We start from the raw sequence: 17967 nt of genomic DNA, 5'->3' as shown, positions 1-17967 counted from the left end.
ATGAATGAAGTTTGATGCATAACATGCAACATTTCTTCTAGATTAGTATGTAAACTGATGTTAATGCAAATGCTATAGCAATGGTAAAACTTAAAGTTGAGATTTATTCATCCGTGTCTTTAAAAAATCTAAATCCACATATATCTGTATGCCCAAACATATACGGTAAAACATCAAAGTATTATTATTGTTTGTTCACAGACACACAGCCATCACAGAGCAAAGCTTTTGTTGGATCGACAACCAACAGGTGGGTGAAGCTACTTTTCTGGCCCTTGATCCTTTAAAGAAACTCAGAAAAACCTCTACCATACCTCTGAATAGGAATCTAATTCTTGGTACAATAACTTAATTTCACATTGTGTCTTGATGACATTTCTTTAATTACTCTTTCATCGAGGAGATTAAGTGGAGACCTGGCACACCACCACATAAAGAAGTTATCGTATTTTTTATGAACCTCTTGATATCCATTTTGGCTCATAAATGGTGATGTAATCTCATACATGTGGCATCTAGATATCTAAAATCTCTTGTCTTTTCTTACTTATTCTTATCATATCAAGCTTCTTGAGATCAGGTATGCAGACTTGCAGACAGAAACATCTCTGCAGACCTTAATGCTCCACTGTGATATTTGACCCATGCTCTTCCCTTTCTTCTGATGTGATGATGATGCTGACAGACAAAACTAAGCTCCTGGTTTAAAAACGTCCCATCGGAGACTTAATGTGTGACCTCACGTTAACTACAGCTGTGCTGTCCCTCTGGCTCTGCTTGGACAGGTGTTCTGCCCGAGTGCAATTGAGCGCACCCAGCCAAAACCACAGATGCATCTTCCTTCTCTTTCTGGCGTTTCCTCTGAGCAGGACATTATTTTAACATCATGTGACATCTTATCCAGCATCTCCCCCACACTATTGACTAAAGAGACCAATCGTTATGCAAGTTAACATGCCCTGTCAGCAGTTTGGTTAGTAAAACATTATTTTCCTTGTGACAAACTGGAGCCTCCTCTTGGATTTGAACCCACTATCCGTTCCCAATGCAAAACTCAAACAGCCGTATAAGATTGTGGGAGGTGGAAAAGAATTGGTCAGCAGTTTTATTTTGCCTACACGGAGCTGTTGACGTGTTGATGTAAGGTTAAAGAGTTTACTGTAACATCAGAGAGCATTGTAAATGATCGTCTAAAACAGAATCATTTCCAACTTACAGTATACCAGCAGCTCCAAGCTGACTTATCACTTCCTGCCACGCTCGTGATCATACTCAACACACGCTGCGCAGTCTTGATAAAACACACTCACATGCCCTTGATCACAAAGCCAAAAGCACATGCACACCATCACTTGATCTCATACACACATGCTTGATCACTCCCAGGCATACATAGTCAATTACAGGCATTCGCACATGCTCAGCTGCCCATAATGTAGTCCCATGCATGTATCAACTACAAACACACACACACATACTCACATGCAGAGACACACGTTGTGGCCCGTGTCTAATCTGCTCCCAATAGACTTCCTACCTTGCAGATCAATAATTCATCAATCTAATCTTCAATAATGTTCGTAATCAAACTTTCATGTGACAGGAGGACTGCGTTAGAGTGATTTTAATGGTGGGAAATCATGGAAGTCGTGGTGAGCCGCCGCAGTGTGCACATAATGCAACATGCATGAGGAGGCAAACTACAGTATAGGAGGTGAAGGGCAAGCAGATATAACTGGATGAGTCAAAGGTTGGTGTTTCTGCAGGGAATGGTTAGTGATACGAGAGCAGACAACGGCGAGAGGGAGTCTAACTGTTCTGTGGCTCCGCTCTGCTAATGGTTTTAATGAGCTTTCCAGAATCACAGCTCTTTAAGACGCAGGAATGCAAACGAGATCCACAATGAGGGGCAAAGGGAGATAATGTAGACATGAAATGAAGTGGATGTAAGGAGTGATTAATGGCAAACAACTTAAAGGGATAGTTCAACATTTTGGCAAATTGGCCCGTTGCCATAATCTCTATAGTCATAGCAGTAGGTTTGTTACTTTTATTTGTCGGTGTAAGCTATTTTTAGAACGGCGGAGCAGAGCCGCGAGCTGCTCAGAGCTACGCTGATGGGATTTCTTGGTTTCCCTTATCAAACTCATCAAATACACAATCCAACAACTCCAACACGATAATAACGGAACGTTACGAGTTGTTTTCAAGGTAAATACAGAGACTGCTTGCTGACAAACTGTCCCTGAAGGCAACACGTATCAGCGGTTTTGCATGAATTTACCTCGAAAACAACTCTGTCTCGTAACGTTCCGTTTTTGGATTGTGTATTTGATGAGTTTGATGAGGGATACCAAGGAATCCCATTAGCCTTCTTAGCATAGCTCTGAGCAGCTCGCCACTCGACGGTTCTAAAAATAGCTTGACAAACCTACTGCTATGACTATATAGCGATTATGGCAATGGGTCAATTTGCCAAAAATGTTGAACTATCCCTTTAATAAAGGTAAGAAGAGTGTCAGGGGTGGTGGTGCACATGGATACAGCTACACACACATACACACAAACACACATACAGTGTCATTCATGACCATTGTTCACTGATGGGGGCTCCATGAGGAAGCTGCAGTTTCCAGTAGTCAACATCGCAGCTGCTGTCGACACTGTGCTTGTTTTTGTTTAGGGTTGACCCATTTTAGATAAACAAAACATCAATAACGCTTTCCTCAGCAAACACGCCAGCCCATGCCTACACACACACACACACACACACACACACACACACACACACACACACACACACACACACACACACACACACACACATACCGAGGCGAAAAAGCACGAGCCTGCTCCTCTCCCAACTCACTGCGAGAGGAAGTCAGCGAGGGTGTTTGAAGTGTGTTTGATCAAACACAGAGTATGCAGCACCACTAGCGGATGCCACAGCCTATACTCCTCACTGCACTCAGAGACAGCGATACACGCCTCCTGTCAATTTTCTCTCTTTCTCTCCGTCCCTCACGCTCCCCTCTTCATCCTCACATCACTTTTTCCTTTCTTTTTCCCCCATCTTCAGCATTTCTGTGTCCATTCATCCCTCCTTCAGCATTTTTAAAAAAATACATTCTTATGTTCATTTCCTTCACCAATCTCACAGTAATTGCTTCAGACATTAATCTCATTATGATACATGGCTGACAGCTTTTTTAAAAACAAACAAAAAAAACCCAAAACATTTGGACCAATTTTTTCTCCTCCAAATTCATAACACATCCTTATCTTGGGAAAAAGAAAATTCACTACTGTGCACAAACTATAAATACATCCATCTATCTATCTTGTCCTTCCTCCCCTACTGTCTCTGGCTTCACCTCAGGCTTTGGATGATTGGTGCCACAGCGAGTTTCATGTCACTCTCCTGTGTCCATGCATTCAGAGCTGGATTAAAAAAAAAATGCAGACAGTCTCAGTTTCTGCAGGAGCTCTGTTCGCTCAGAGGCTGATACCTCCTGCAAGGAAACACGTTCTTTCAGTGCAACATCCACTGTATGAAGGCCGTCAACACAAAGCCCAGTGAAGAACAGAGCCCTCCTGCAGCCCCTTTAGTAATCAGGGATGAGAGGAGGCGGGAGAGTAGGGAGCAACAAAAAAAAGGAAGAGGAGCCTGGCTGTTACCTCAGAACTACACAAGAGGCAAGGAAAAATTGCCAAGCTTTGATTAGGCTCTTCAAACTGGTGTAAGGATCATTTCTTCTCTTTTTTCCTGAAGCCAACACATTTACACGCTCCTTAGCCACACCTAGACACACACACATCCACACAAACACACATGCAGCTGGCACACAGGTGCATATAAAAAAAACATTAAGGCTGGACACAAAAATAAGAAATGAACAATCTCGCCCCTCATTTGTGACACAACACCTCTGCAAGTGACTTAGAGGTGACGCCTCAAAGAATGGAGCGAATTCATCGGCAGAGAATCTCCTCATTTTCTATTTCTAGTCACAGAAAAGACAGAGGTGCCAAAAAAAAAGAAAAAAGAAGAAAACTAATAATGGTCTCACATCTCCTCTCTTCTCCATTTTCCATAGAGGTGCAACAGAGGGGAGAGAAGAAGAATCTTAATGGAGTGCCCTGATTCTCTTCTTGCCCTCACAGAGAGAGGGAGAGGGAGGGGGGAGAGAGGGGGAGATGGGAGAGGGGAGGGGAGGGAGAGTTGTGAGGGAGTTGGGTGATGATGGGTGAGTACTGTATGGGGGGGAAAAAAACAACACAGAGGAGGTGACTCATCATGGTCCTTTCATCGTGAAGTGAGTTTCCTCAAACTCTTTACTAATCACTCTCTTTGACATCATCATCATCATCATCATCACATTCATCACTCCACTGTAATCAACAACACACTCCTCGCTTTCTGCATCAGCGTCATTCTCATCACTATCAACAACATAGCCATCATCATCATTACCATCATCATCATCATCATCATCATCATCATCAATATCCCATCCATCATCGTCTTCATCTTCATCATTATCACGATCATCATATAGGCTAGGTGACATTTTTTCATCTTCAGCTTTGCCTTGTTCTCACGCAATCATCATCACTACCCTCATCGTGCTGATGCAGTAACTAGCATCATTAGTAACTATGCAAACATTAACATTGTTACCATTAACAACTTGGCTGCCACCATCACCACCACCACTGTCCCATCCAATTATTTTACATCGATCATCCCACTCATCATCATCATCATCATCATCACTATCATCTTCATACCAGTATCATCTACTACAACCACTATAACCATTAATATCACGGCCTATTAGTCATAAGGTCACTGTCATTACAACACGCACATCCGCCACCATTACCATTTTCCTCATTATGTATAGCACACCAGTACATTATTATAAAAAAAATATATATATATATATATATACACTTTGACCTTTAAAAGGATAACCATCTAGTGGCATTTATGTCATCATCTGTTTTAATTATGTGCTAACAATATTAACATCTGATAATTGCCATTATGATGTTTTTATATTTTCACTGTAAAATCCAAAGAGAATTACATACAGATGCATATTTTTAAGTTCAATTTTAGTCTTTGTGGTGTTTTATTAATTTTTTTCCACTTGCATACTGTTTTTATTAGAGAGAAAAAGACACATTTCCTGGTAGGACAGTTCCTCTCTGTTTTCCTCCACTCTGTTCCCCTCATTCTTCTGATTACCACAGCCATCGCCATCATCACCATCATTAACATTAATATAATCAACATCACATGAAAACAATCATGGTCATCGCAGTCCTCCTCCTCATCATCATCATCGCTGTCATCACACTCATTTTCCTCATCAGAATTGTAATCACTATCGTTATGCCCCCAACTGTCTTCATTATGCTTATCATCACCATCTTCATAAACACCCTCAACATCATCATCAGTAGCAGCAGCAGCGCTGATTTTATTTGTATGAATAAAAGCCAAATGTGATTTTTTTTCTTTTTTCCATTTGGTAAGTTTTCAATGCAGAAGACCAGGTTCTTACAGCACATTATAAAAGCAGAAGTAAATCAAACAATATTTTAAATTAATCTGGAGGGAAATATAAAGAGACAGCTAAAATAATTGAACACAACTCCTGTGTGGAAACGCTCTCGCTCTAAAAATAGTTTGAGATCCTTTCCTCAGCTTGGTGCTTTCAAATGCAGATGGCCAGAAGCAACCTTTGTAAAAGGTCTTTTGTCGTGAAGGTTGTCGTGGTCCTCAACAACAGGAGATGAACTATTACAACTGCACTGTATTAAATGAGTCTGCACCTGGACTGAACTTGAGCTGTTAGAGCTTTAATTCAACACTTGTCCCAATCTCCAGTCTGGATTTGACAATAATGATGGAAGTTCATCATCATCAACGCCTCTGCTCTCATCCACCTCCATATGTTCATCATCACTGTGCCATCCGTATCACCTTCATCATTGCAGGAGGATCGGTATCTTCACCACTGTCATCCCCGCCTACTCACATCCTCTCTATCTGGAGAATCAGATTAGTGGCCAGTTTTCTAATATAAAGTCCTCCGGGTCTTGCTTAGCCCAGGATTAGACCCGAGGTGAGGATTATTCTGCGGGTCAAACGGAAAATTGCAGCTCAGACAAAATTACACACACACTGGAGCAGAAAGTGGCGTACATATGGAGACCTCAGAGAGCGGGCTATAGGAATCAGAGGGCCGAGTTAGTTAGCAGACACGGCACCGGGCAGAATTAAGTAGCGACAAAATCATGGCAGCGCTTGAACATCTGTTGGTTCTGCCTTATTATGTCCCCATTAGCATAGTGTAAAATGAGGGGTTTGTTTACGATGCCCCCATTCTGGATGAAATCAAGGTAGCGGGGCATCCTGGCTGGGAATTAGATCATTTCTCCCTGCCTTGTCTGATGGATTACAATGCAAATGATCCACTCGCTTCTTCTTTTGTTTAACTTTCCACTCCTACTGTTGCAAAACCTACTGGGGATTTTTTTTGTTCCCCTTTTTTTCTTCTTGGATGAGGATGAAAAAAAAATGGTTTTCATTATTGCTCCAACACACACACTCATGCAAATGCAAGCCAAGAGTTTCATGATGCTACAGTGCAGGCTGACAAGGAGGAAATAACCTTGTTGTGGTAAATCCACAGTAGCTACAGACTGTTTTAGGATGAACTTGGTTGCCAAAATGTAAAAAACATCGAGGCGATTATCAGCGTGAAGGTTTCCAGGGTCAGCTCTTAATTGAGTTCAGCCTCACCGACACTGATGGTATGAGGAAAACAGGGATGGGGAGACATCTTTCCATCTCTCAAACACATCTTCTCTTCCTCTATTTTAAATGCCAGCTTTCTCATTTCTAAAAGCCCGTGCGCGCCAGAGGGCGTCTTTAACATTGGGCGAGGCTCCTTACTAAAGGCCAGTGTTTCCCTGTAATACCAGCCCCTTGACACTCACCTGCTGGGACTACCCAACCATGGTCTTATGGATACTCTCTCTCCAGCTTCACTGCTGCTGCCTCTCTGACTCATACTTCCAAAAGTAATCTTCCTTTGCCTCCATCTTCCTCTAACGTTCATTTCCCTCTCTTTTTCCGCCCAATTTCTCCTCCCGCTGCACCTCCCTTCCTTTGATTGCAAACTCTCATCTTGTTTCTTCCTCGCAGAGAAAAAAATGTAAAAAAAAAAAAAAAAAAAAAAATGAAATGGCCTTGTCTTTGTGACAAACTCAACTTTTTGTCCTTCTTCATATTGAGCGTCCCTAATCCTTCAAGAAGATCTTTCTATTTCCCCCCTCCCTTTTTTTGTCTTTTTTTGTCTCTTAGGGCCAGTCTGAGGCGTAGCCAGACAGCAGTGTATGTGTTATTATCAGTCTCCAGCTGGTTTGTGTGAAGACTGAGCGGCCAGGGTCCCATCAGAGTATCGGGCAGACAGAACTGAAAGACTCCTATTCTTTCGCTCGGCTAACACAATCAGCACAACCAGCCGGGACCTGAGGAAAAGTATTAGAGGGGAGCAGAAACAAGGACGGAGCAGGAATGACAATGCCCATTGTTTGCTATGTATTGAGTGCAGTCTGGCATCTTTCATATTCCGGGCCAGTATCTCCCTATTTTGTCCTCTCTTATTCATGCTTTCATTCTTTCATCCTGTCTGTTGGCCTCTCTGTCTTCTCCTTAAAACCCCTGGCTCACTGACTTTCTCTATCTCCAGGCTCGAACTGTTTCTCTCTCTCTCTCTCTCTGTGTCTGTGTCTCTGTCTCTCTCTCTCTCGCTCGCTTCATTAAAACAACAACTCCTGGGATCTCCCCAGGTTGTTTCGGAGCACTTACATCATCATCACCATCACTGCCATAGTCATTATCATCAACAAACCTCATTAGTGGAAGGTAGCAACAGAAGCAGTAGCACTGCAGCGTAATATCTTTACTCATTCTCAACCTGCTCCTCTGCATGAGCAATCAAACATGTGTGTGCATGTGTGTGTGTGGGAGGAGGGAGGGGAGGGTCAAATAAACATTTCATATTGCATTACTGATTCAATACCATGCTGCTGACATACTAAACAGATCACTACACTCCTATGGGCAGATCAAATGATGATGATATTTTGCAGCGTGCACAGACACTCTCTAGGGCAGGATTGAAAATCTGGAAAAGGGCACCTCTCTGTGAAAAATGCACGGGAGAGGTCTACACTCATTCGCTATGGGCCAAGTTATTTTTATGAGGGGGAGGGGGGTGGGAAACCTGTGAAAAAGAAATAATTCCTAAGACAAGGATTACAATTCTAAACCACTGCCTTAATAACAGAAAGAATAAAAATCCTTAATCCTAAAGTGAAGGGAAAGATACTATGTCTGCAACAGTGAAGTAAAATTACAGGGCGGCTGCCTGGAGAAATTTCTCAATCTGATATTGATTTCCAGCTCTAATTGATGACACATGTTAGCACAGGAGCCATGGCTTGTCAGCGGCTTGTCGCAAAGAGGTGAGGGCGGAGTGTCACACAGTAAAAATAGAGGGAAAATCAAAGGGCCTGTCATCAGAAGTTACAGTATACCTAGTCTCCTTCTTTTCTGGAGGAGGGTCTGGCAGGCGAGACTACAGTATACCTAACCAATTACAAGCCAATTGTTTCCCTCAGTCATGCAATTCGATTTGTTTTAAAAGTTATGTCCTTTTCCAGCAATTTGTCAGCACTAAAGTTATTAGAAATACAACATTTAAGCCATCGACCTTCATCTGGTATCAACCTTTTTTTTTCATGCTCAACAAAAGGTCAATGCTACACTGTGTATCTAATTAGGTTATTGAGATAGATTTAGTTGTGCAGGAATTCATCGCTTACTTTGCATGATTTCATTTTCAGCCATGTTTGGAACATATTTGCCTCTAAAATATAGTTTATGATGGATTACTGTATAACTTTGTTTGTAACTTTTTTTTAAAAGTTGGAAAATGAAAATCGACACATGACAGATACCGGGAGTAACGGTGCAGTTTTTTGCGCAAAAGACAAGCAAGTCCACAAAACACAACAGCAAATGTTCGGCGTTTCTATTTGCGGTTTTTTGTGAATTAAACTGTTTTTTTTTCCCTCTAGCGATGTCATTCCAATTAAACATGATAATGGATTTCCAGCAGTCTGCCTCTCTGTGGGAACCGGCTCCCTGCGGTATTATGAGGCGGGCACCATGGCTTGAATATGAAAATAGTGTTTTCCTTTCTTTTTTAGCGAAATATTGTCTTGTCAATCTGCCTGAAAAAAAACATCTCAGTGCATAAATTCTTTAGTGACATTTGAAAGTGTTTCCAAAATTTGTGTGTTTCTTTTACTCACTAAAGTCTGGCACAACAAGAAACTTACAGACACTGTATATTTTTCATTATAATATAAGAATAGCAGCAAATCCGACCTAGAACCGACTCACTTCTCTCACAGCAAATGTTTGGCTCGACGCAGCAGGAAGAGCACAGGTGTAATCAGACACATTAGCGATGCCGTGTGGCAGCTCGGGAACACCTGACTCTGATGTCATCGTTCATGTTTAAGCAGAAGTTACAAGCCCAAACCCAGAGATTCACATCCCATCAGTGTGCAGTGCCTCCAGTGACAGCAGCTGTGAGATCGACTGATGTGAAGATTTGTAGACTTTCTTGATCCACATTCATTCATTCATTCATGCTGAAGCGCCAACATCAAGTCAAAACTCTACTTTGTCCGATGCTGGACTTGACTCTGGCTTGTCTATGTGTTTAATGCTAATTACCAATCTGCCAAGCAGGTTTGTTTGTTTGCATATTTGGCAGCAGGATTACGCAAAATGTACTGAGCTTATTAGCACCGAATTGGGGGAATGAATGAGACGAGCGCCCGGAAGGAAGCCATTACTTTTCGGGACAGGTGCAGATCATTTATTATGGATTACATTTCCTTTTTCTCTGAGGTCTGTTGTTTAACACCGGCCTTGGCAGAGGTCTGCAATCTGAGTGCCCCTGTAGCCGATTTTAGCAAACAGCCGTGTTAAACTAAGATGCAGATGGTAAACATTATACCTGCTAAACATCAGTGTTTCAGCTTTGACACTGTGAGCGTGACAGTAGTATTTAGCAAGTACAGCTTCACAGATGCAGCAGTATAAATGACCTATAGTCAGTTATCAAAACAGGTTTTTAATTTCCCACATATTAACGGTGATTAAATCCTGTAATAGTTCCAGCAGTAATAAAACCCTGGACTTAACTTGATTGTGATTCTTTATACTCCCTGCATAATGAAACTGGTGGAAGTTTACTCCTACGTGTTCTCAGTTAATTACTTGGTGTTATGTTAGAGCTTTTAAAACATGACAAATATGTTTTCAAGATATGATTTACCTTATTTTTATAAGACTTTTCATTGGTGACTCTTAATAAATGTCAGTTTGCTCCACCATATAGAATCCATATGAGATGTTTTCTCTGTATTCAGAGGCTAAACATCTGTGTGTTACATACTCCCAGAGTCAAACATTCACTTTTTGACTTTCATACCGTAACTAACAGAACTGGCAGCGCATTTAATATCAGCAGACAAACTGTTCCACCCTAATGCCCCTGAATATTCAGATGACCTCCTCCTGCCAATCATTGTATTGAATGTGCTGATGACTAAGATCAGCCACACTAGATCTTGTTATGTAACCGTCTCTCCTGCTGAGCTGGGAGAAATAATTTGCGAGGCAGGAGCCCTGACTTTAATTACTCTAAGTATCGTTTTTAGCGCAGTGTGAGACGAGGCTCTGGAGGACACGTATGACTCCTGAGATTGGTTTCTCTCCGGATGAACTATAGCAGAGCTGACATTTTAAACAAACACATACACGGCCCAATCATGTGGGTCACAGCGTGAACATGGACCCTGATGTAGGGCAGCTTTATGTGAGCGTGGTGCATGTAAAGAAAAGGGGTTTGCCTGAGGCGGTGCGGACAGTACGCGCGGGGTCTTTTGCAAGAAAAACACGCTAACCACGTCCCAATAGGGCAAGAGAGGGAGGGAGAGAGGTCGTGAAACAAGAGAGAGGGAGAGAGGGGGGAGATAACAGTGAGTGCTCGATAGGGATACACACAGAGACAGAGGGGAAGAAAGGAGAGTGGGTGGAGGGAAAGAGAGGTGGAGTGGGTAGTGGTGGAAGATGGATTTAACCCAGGGGCAGTTTGAGTCTGACAAACTGTCAGTAACTGCATGTAAATTGGATACAAATCTGTATTTGTGTGTGTCTCTCTCTCTGTGTGTATGTGTGTGTGTGTGTGTGTGTGTGTGTGTGTGTGTGTGTGTGTGTGTGTGTGTGTGTGTGTGTGTGTGTGTGTGTGTGTGTGTGTGTGTGTGTGTGTGGTAATGCTGGTGACTACACATATCCCTGGACCCCACAGGGGACATGACGGAAAAGATGGTGTGTGTGTGTGTATGTGAATTTGTGTTGCCAGGACTCTTGCTGTGCTTGACGGCGTGTACCGACGGACAACATGTTTGTTGGGTGTGTGTATCTGTACGTGTGTGTGCATATGAAACTTTTCTCTGCGCAATATATGCATGAGTGTGTGGGTGCAAGACACTTCTTCCTCAAAGGCTGTGTGGGTGCAAGTGTATGTGTGTGTGTGTATGTGTGTGTGAGAGAGAGAGTGTCTCCAAGGAGATAGATTCTGTCCCATAGAATGAGAGTGTCGTCAACCATCAGCGCTTCTCACTGACACGGAGTTCCTCAAAGACACAGAGATGAAGAGAGAGGAGAGAGGAGGAACAAAGAGGAAAAGGAAAAGAAAGTCTTTTGAAGGATAAACCATGGGATTAGATAAGGTGCTCCTTCTGGACCATTGAACCAGTGCATGTGTATCTGTGTGTGTGTGGAGGAGAGCCCACTGCTCTGAGCACATTAGCTGCTCGGGGTGAACAAAGCCCCTCACCTGAAAGCTTTATAATATGGGTCTGAGAACCAGAGGGGGCTCAGTGTGTGTGTGTGTGTGTGTGTGTGTGTGTGTGTTCACATGCAGCATGTGTGCCAGCCAGCCAGAGGAAAAAGGATGAGGTTTTTACTCAACGGACAGCCAGTCTGGGTGTACGTGCACATGAGTGTGTCCCATATCTAGCCTCCACTGACTGTGTGTGTGCGTAAATAGATAAATGGAAGCTGTCTAACCTTGTATTCAATGGACAGCCATTCTGCTTGTATGTGATTGTGTGTGTGGGTCTGTGACCTAAATCTAGCTGCGACTGGTGTGGAAGTGCCTCCATGTATGTGTGTGATCCCCCCCCCTCCTATATAGCAGCTACCTTCCTGCATGTGGCATAAATCCTTTTATGTGGGTCTGGGAGATTTCCAGATCCAGTTCCAGTGTTGCAGCATTGTTGTGATAATGTGTGTTACGGTTACTTTGTTACCGAAGCAATACCACGTATCTCATCACAACAGGGGGGGATGGACGACACTCTGAGTGTGTGCAAGTGCTGCTCCCCGCCGTGACCAAAAGTGGCCGGAGCTGTTTGAATTGGATTATCTCATACATTTTCTATTATCCAGCAAGACCTTGAAAGAGATAGGCCTGTTGAGAGCCAGAGCCCTTGATATAAAGGGTTTGGCCAATTTGTAGCTTGCCTCCTCTCTCAAGGAGAAACATTTGTTTAACTCATTTTATTTATCTTGACTTATCCAGGTTAGACTTGTGGAGATCAAGGCGCTCCTTAATACTCCTGGCTAACATACTGGCAACACAATTAATTAGCAGGTAATAAAAAAAAAACCAATTAAACCTTCATTGTCAGTGTGGATGCCTGGTGATAGATCCAAGAGAAGCACAAAACAGAAAAGTAGAACAAGCAAGACTGAGGTCGACAGGTTCACCCAAATTATATTCATCATTTGTCCACCTCTCTAAAATTATACCTTCAATGTGGTGGTACTCAAAAGAGTTACCTCCACTTTACTGAAGTCAAGAAACGCATGCATGATAGCTGGCAACAAACATGACACAGTTTTGTACAGGTAGCATGTCGGTGCATGGCTAAAACTACACGTTAGAATAAACTGTCGATGAAAAACCAAAACAAATGAGCTTAAAAACACACAAAAAAAAGAAACATCTCGGTAAGTTCAGCACTAAAAGTGACGTGATTGTTGATACAGCATTGCTGCCTATAGGAACTTTAAAGTGTGTTTTGCATTTGAAATGTTTTTATATATACTGGTTTATTATAGTGATCCGAGTGCTGCAGCATAGCTAATGTACCAGGGTTATTTTGGCACTGTTTCAGAAAAGTTGCTAGTGTCTTATGACTCATCCCTTCTTCATGCAGTTTTTTTTCACATTTCCCTCTCTGTGGAAACACAAAAGTTTACACTGGCACCACAAAAAACATTGAGATTCTACAAATTCTCAGTCAGTTCTTGTGACCTTGTAGAGAACACCCTTGTCAAGCTGTTTTTGGTGGGAGCAACTTTTTTTTGATGAACACAAGAAGAGAGTAGAAACAACACATCCTCATAGCTCCAATACAAGGTGTGTGTCTGTGTATGTGTGTGTGCTTGATGTTGTGTGATCAATGGAGACACACAGCTGTTTATTTTCCCAGCTGTTTGAGCGTCAGACAGTAACTGCTGCTTGGAGATGATGCATTTACTCTTAGATTTGGTCCTTGAACTCCTCATCAGTTATTGGCGACTTTATCACCATTCTGAGGATTAATAGGTGACAACTAAGACCTTTTGCTTTTCTTTTTTGTGGTGGAATAGCACTTCATCTGTGAAATATTAGTCTACATCAAATGTGCCATGGAAGACTGCACACAAATAAGTTCACAGAGAAAGTCAATTTTATGGTCTTTTTTTTTGCACACTCAATCTACAGCGGTACCACTCTGTACTAAACTCTGGGTTCGATATCTGGTGGTTGGATCACTCTTACTTTGAAAAACAAGCTGGCTGGGGATATCATCACAATACTTCCTGATTTCTCCCTGACATGTGATCAAACAGTCCAATCAAAAGTCAGCAAAAATAATTTATATAACTGTGCGGGTTTGGGTTTTATATATTCTGATTATTGGGACGGTTATCTAAACTTTATTAAAAATCAATTATTTTTTATTTCCAATACGTTAACTCAGCTACATTAATTCAGCTCTGCTTTTAAAAGATAAGACCTCAATTAAAATATGGGTCTGGTTTTTGAGCCTTAGCAATTTTTTTTCTCTTTATTGAATGTTACACTTCACTCTCCAAAGCCACATCTCTGCGAGTCCAGTGAGGCAGACGATCCACCGGGTCATGAGCAGTGCAAGAGTTTCGCTAGATTAGGTGAAACCAAAAGTATTGGCAGCCACAGTTACTTCTCAAATTAAAACTTAACATAAAATACACAAAGTCACCAGTTAAGCTTATTTAATAAGAATAAATCTGACGTAAGTTGTGCTCAAATCTTATGGCCTGCTATCTGTAACTCTAGAAACAGTGTAAATCTGTTAATTGTTGGCAGCTTCAGGAATGATAACACAAATAACCATAAAATAACACAAAGTCAAGTTGCAGTTGCCAATTTTCTTCTCTCCTGCCACAGAAATTATCTCAGGACCACTAAGATTCACCTCGTGACCCTTTGGTGGTGACTCAAACCCTACCTTGGGAAACTGTATATAAAGCAGTCACACCTATAACTACTTAACTTACTTACTTAGTCAGTCACAGGGGCCATTTTACTTTTACTTTTGGTGCCTTAAGCAGATTTTGCCTATTGAGCTTCTGTGTTTTTTGCATTGATGAGATTCTGAATATGAAACTCTAATAAATGCAGTAATTTTATACTGTTGAATTGGAGCTGGATTCTTCTTCCCCCACTGGTGCAATTTTGGGAATAATTTACTGTCACAGTCGGTTCCTCTTCCCAGTTAGTTTGCTAACTTTGGAGTTTGATTACCAGTATGATTGTCTGTCTGTTTGTGTTTCTTCCTCTATTGGACGTCTATTTGGCAAGTAACTCAGCCAAAACTTAGTAAACAAACCCCGCATTAATAAACCAGAATCATCCTGTAAATCTGTCAATGATCCCTCCCCACCCGCCACCCTCTTCTTTTCTCTGTCTCTCCATATCTCTCAGAAACTTGCCTTAATCCTCAAAGTTTAGTGAGAGAATTAGCTTTTTGATTTAAGTTGAGGAATGAATGTTGTCAGTTGAAGGTCCTCACAAGTACAGCGGGACCGGGTTGTGTGTGTGCAGAAAAAGGCGCAGCATGAGCAATGACAGTGCCAGGGTCTAACAGGGGGAACCAACCTCGCCAGGGCTCCAGAGCCTAGATTCATTGCTTTAGTAGCAATGCATTTTTGATGTGCCCCCCTTCTGCTTCAACTTCTCTATGCGACCTGACGGAATAACAGCGCCCCCAGCTACCATCCATATAGCTTCACTTTAGCAAGTGATGTTCTGAAGTTCGCAGTGTGTAGGTGTTTGTGTTTATATATAAATAAATACATACATATATAAAATATACTGTGTGTGTTTGCATATATGTATATATACTATATGTCTGTATGTATTTATATGCATATGTGTGGGAGAAACAAGGAGCACAGAGAGACGGAAAGAGAGAGGGAGACGGCGAGAAAGGGAGAAAATGTTCCCCCTTGCCTGTTAAATATTTGAGAAGCCTTCTGTGGAAAAGTGATGCAGTCAGAGACAGGCCTGTTAGCTCAGTGTGTGTGTGTGTGTTCGAGAGTGTGTGTGTGTCGGGTTGATGCAGAGAGACAGACAGGCCCGTTAGTTTGGACTAATTCAGCCGTGAGTGAGGGAGAGGGAGCACTTTCACTGTTTATTTATCTACCTGGGAGAGAGAGAGAGAGGGAGGGAGGGAGGACAGAAAAAGAAGAAGAGGGGCTCAGAGAGAGAGAGAGAGAGAGAGAGAGAGAGAGAGAGAGAGAGAGAGAGAGAGAGAGAGAGAGAGAGAGAGGAAGGGGTGAGAAAGTAAGAGAGAGAGAGAGAGAGAGAAAGAGGCAGGCCAGGTTGTCACAAACCATTAGACAGACGGACCCAGTGTGCTCTGCCCCATGTCAATGAGCGGCCTGGCTAAAGACAACTGTGTGTGTGTCTATGTGTGTGTGTGCGTGTTTGTTTGCATTTGTTTGTGTTTTTTCACAAGTGCTTGCAATTGACAGAGAAATAATGCAAGGATGTGTTTACTGGCACAAGTCGCTGAGATTAGCTGAAAGAAAGGTAAAGGCTGTGTGTGTGTGTGTGTGTGTGTGTAAGAGAGAGAGAGAGAGAGAGAGAGAGAGTGTGTGCATATGAGAGAGTAAGAGAGAGAAAGAAAGACTGAGGGAGAGTAAATCTCTAGACATTGATGAGGAGAGGGGGCAAGATGCCCTCATTGTCTAAGACAAAAGGCTCCCTGTGCCACAGAACTAAATCTAGTGTGCGTGCACATGCACACGTGAACACTTCCATTTGTGCGTGCGTGTGTGTGTGTGTGTTGTTTGTTCAGTGTAAAATACAATATTCATCCGTAACATAGTTGAAACAAGAAGAAAAAGGATACAAGACAAAAACAAAGAGCTCTGATGACAAGTGTTACAGAGAATAGTGCGTGTGTGTGCAGGTTCAGCTGCACGCTGGGCATGTTTATAATTATTATGAGAGTCTTACATGGCAGGCAGATAAACAATAGTCTCAAACATACACACGCACACGCATTTACGCACGCACGCACACGCACACACACAGGCCTAACTCAGACTAAAACTCACTTGGGATTGGAGCTGTTCCAGTAGACGGCGTGTCTGTCAAATATGATCTTCTCCTCCGCCCACACGGACACCCAGGACAGGATGGTCAGCACCACCACCTCCATCACACACCTCTGGCCGAGCTGGCACAACATCTTAGACATCCAGGGGCAATCTCTCTCTCTCTATCTTTTTTTCTCTTTCTCTGTGTGTGTTCAGATGGGATCAGGCTCTCACTGCACCGCTACTGCTGCTGCTGCTGCAGAAATCCTCTCTAGATCATAAATGTCCTTCTGCGCGTCTTTGGACAAATCGGGTCGTCGGTTCATGGATCGTTGACTCGTCTTGACGCGGATTCCAGTTCACCTCGCTGGTGTTTCAAGTCATACTGAAACGGTGGAGAATTCACTCGCAAAACTTGGGTCGGCCGCAGACGCGAGAGCGGGATTCACATGTTATTTTTTACGAGCGCGTCGGCGGCGGCGGCGGCGGGATGCTGCGAGTGCGTCTCTTCTTCTGCAAAGGTCCGAAACTTTTCTCCCATTACGCGCAGCCGGGAGGAGGAGGAGGAGAGAGATAGATAGATAGATGCGCTTAATCTGGGTTAGATCCCCCTTGTCTCCATGAAAGTACGATCAATTTCACAATTCATCCGAGGTTTGTGATTCTATCTGCGGTATCGCTTCTCATCTGCAGACGCGAGACAGCGTTCAAACCCTCCGTCATATTTGTTTAGCCAGATTTGGTGCGGAGCCTGACGCACGCTTTGTTCGCTCCCCCTCACAAAGCAAATCTCTTCACAGCAGGAAAACAAACAAAAGAAAACACTAGGTCCACTTCAGCTTTTTTTTTTCTCTCTCTCTCTCTCTTTTATCGCATCTCAGTGAAATAGATCCCAGATTAACGCACGTATACGCGCTCCTTTCCCGGTGATTTCAGTCCAAACTTATCGCAGCAGAACAACTGCGAGACTGGAGCATCCTCCGAGCGACAGCCACGAGCATCTCACAGCATCTCTCAACTTGGTGATCCCTCCTCTCCTCACTCCGCTCACTGGGCTCTAATCCAATGTGACTGGAGTCGCGGTGCGCCTTCACTTTCTTCCCCCTCCGTGTGCGTCACGCTGACCGGCGGCAGCCACGATCACAGCTTTAATCCCGAAC

The 17967-nt window shown here is 42.9% G+C and overlaps 1 protein-coding gene across 1 annotated transcript in view; it reads right to left on the bottom strand.

The window, feature by feature from the left end:
- Nucleotides 1–16968, bottom strand: part of efna2a (ephrin-A2a) — a gene marked incomplete at both ends in the record, with an annotated part of 81171 nt that extends 64203 nt beyond the window's left edge. The window contains one exon of the mRNA XM_083998382.1: nucleotides 16826–16968. Within this exon, the coding sequence (XP_083854508.1) occupies nucleotides 16826–16968 (143 nt within the window). The remainder of the gene's footprint in view (nucleotides 1–16825) is intronic.
- Between the last annotated feature and the right edge of the window lie 999 nt (nucleotides 16969–17967).

This window comes from Trachurus trachurus (genome assembly GCF_905171665.1).
Source record: "Trachurus trachurus genome assembly, chromosome: 22".
NCBI classification, from domain to species: Eukaryota; Metazoa; Chordata; class Actinopteri; order Carangiformes; family Carangidae; genus Trachurus; species Trachurus trachurus.
Note: the sequence above shows the minus strand (reverse complement) of the source record. Positions and strands in the feature narration are given on the sequence as shown.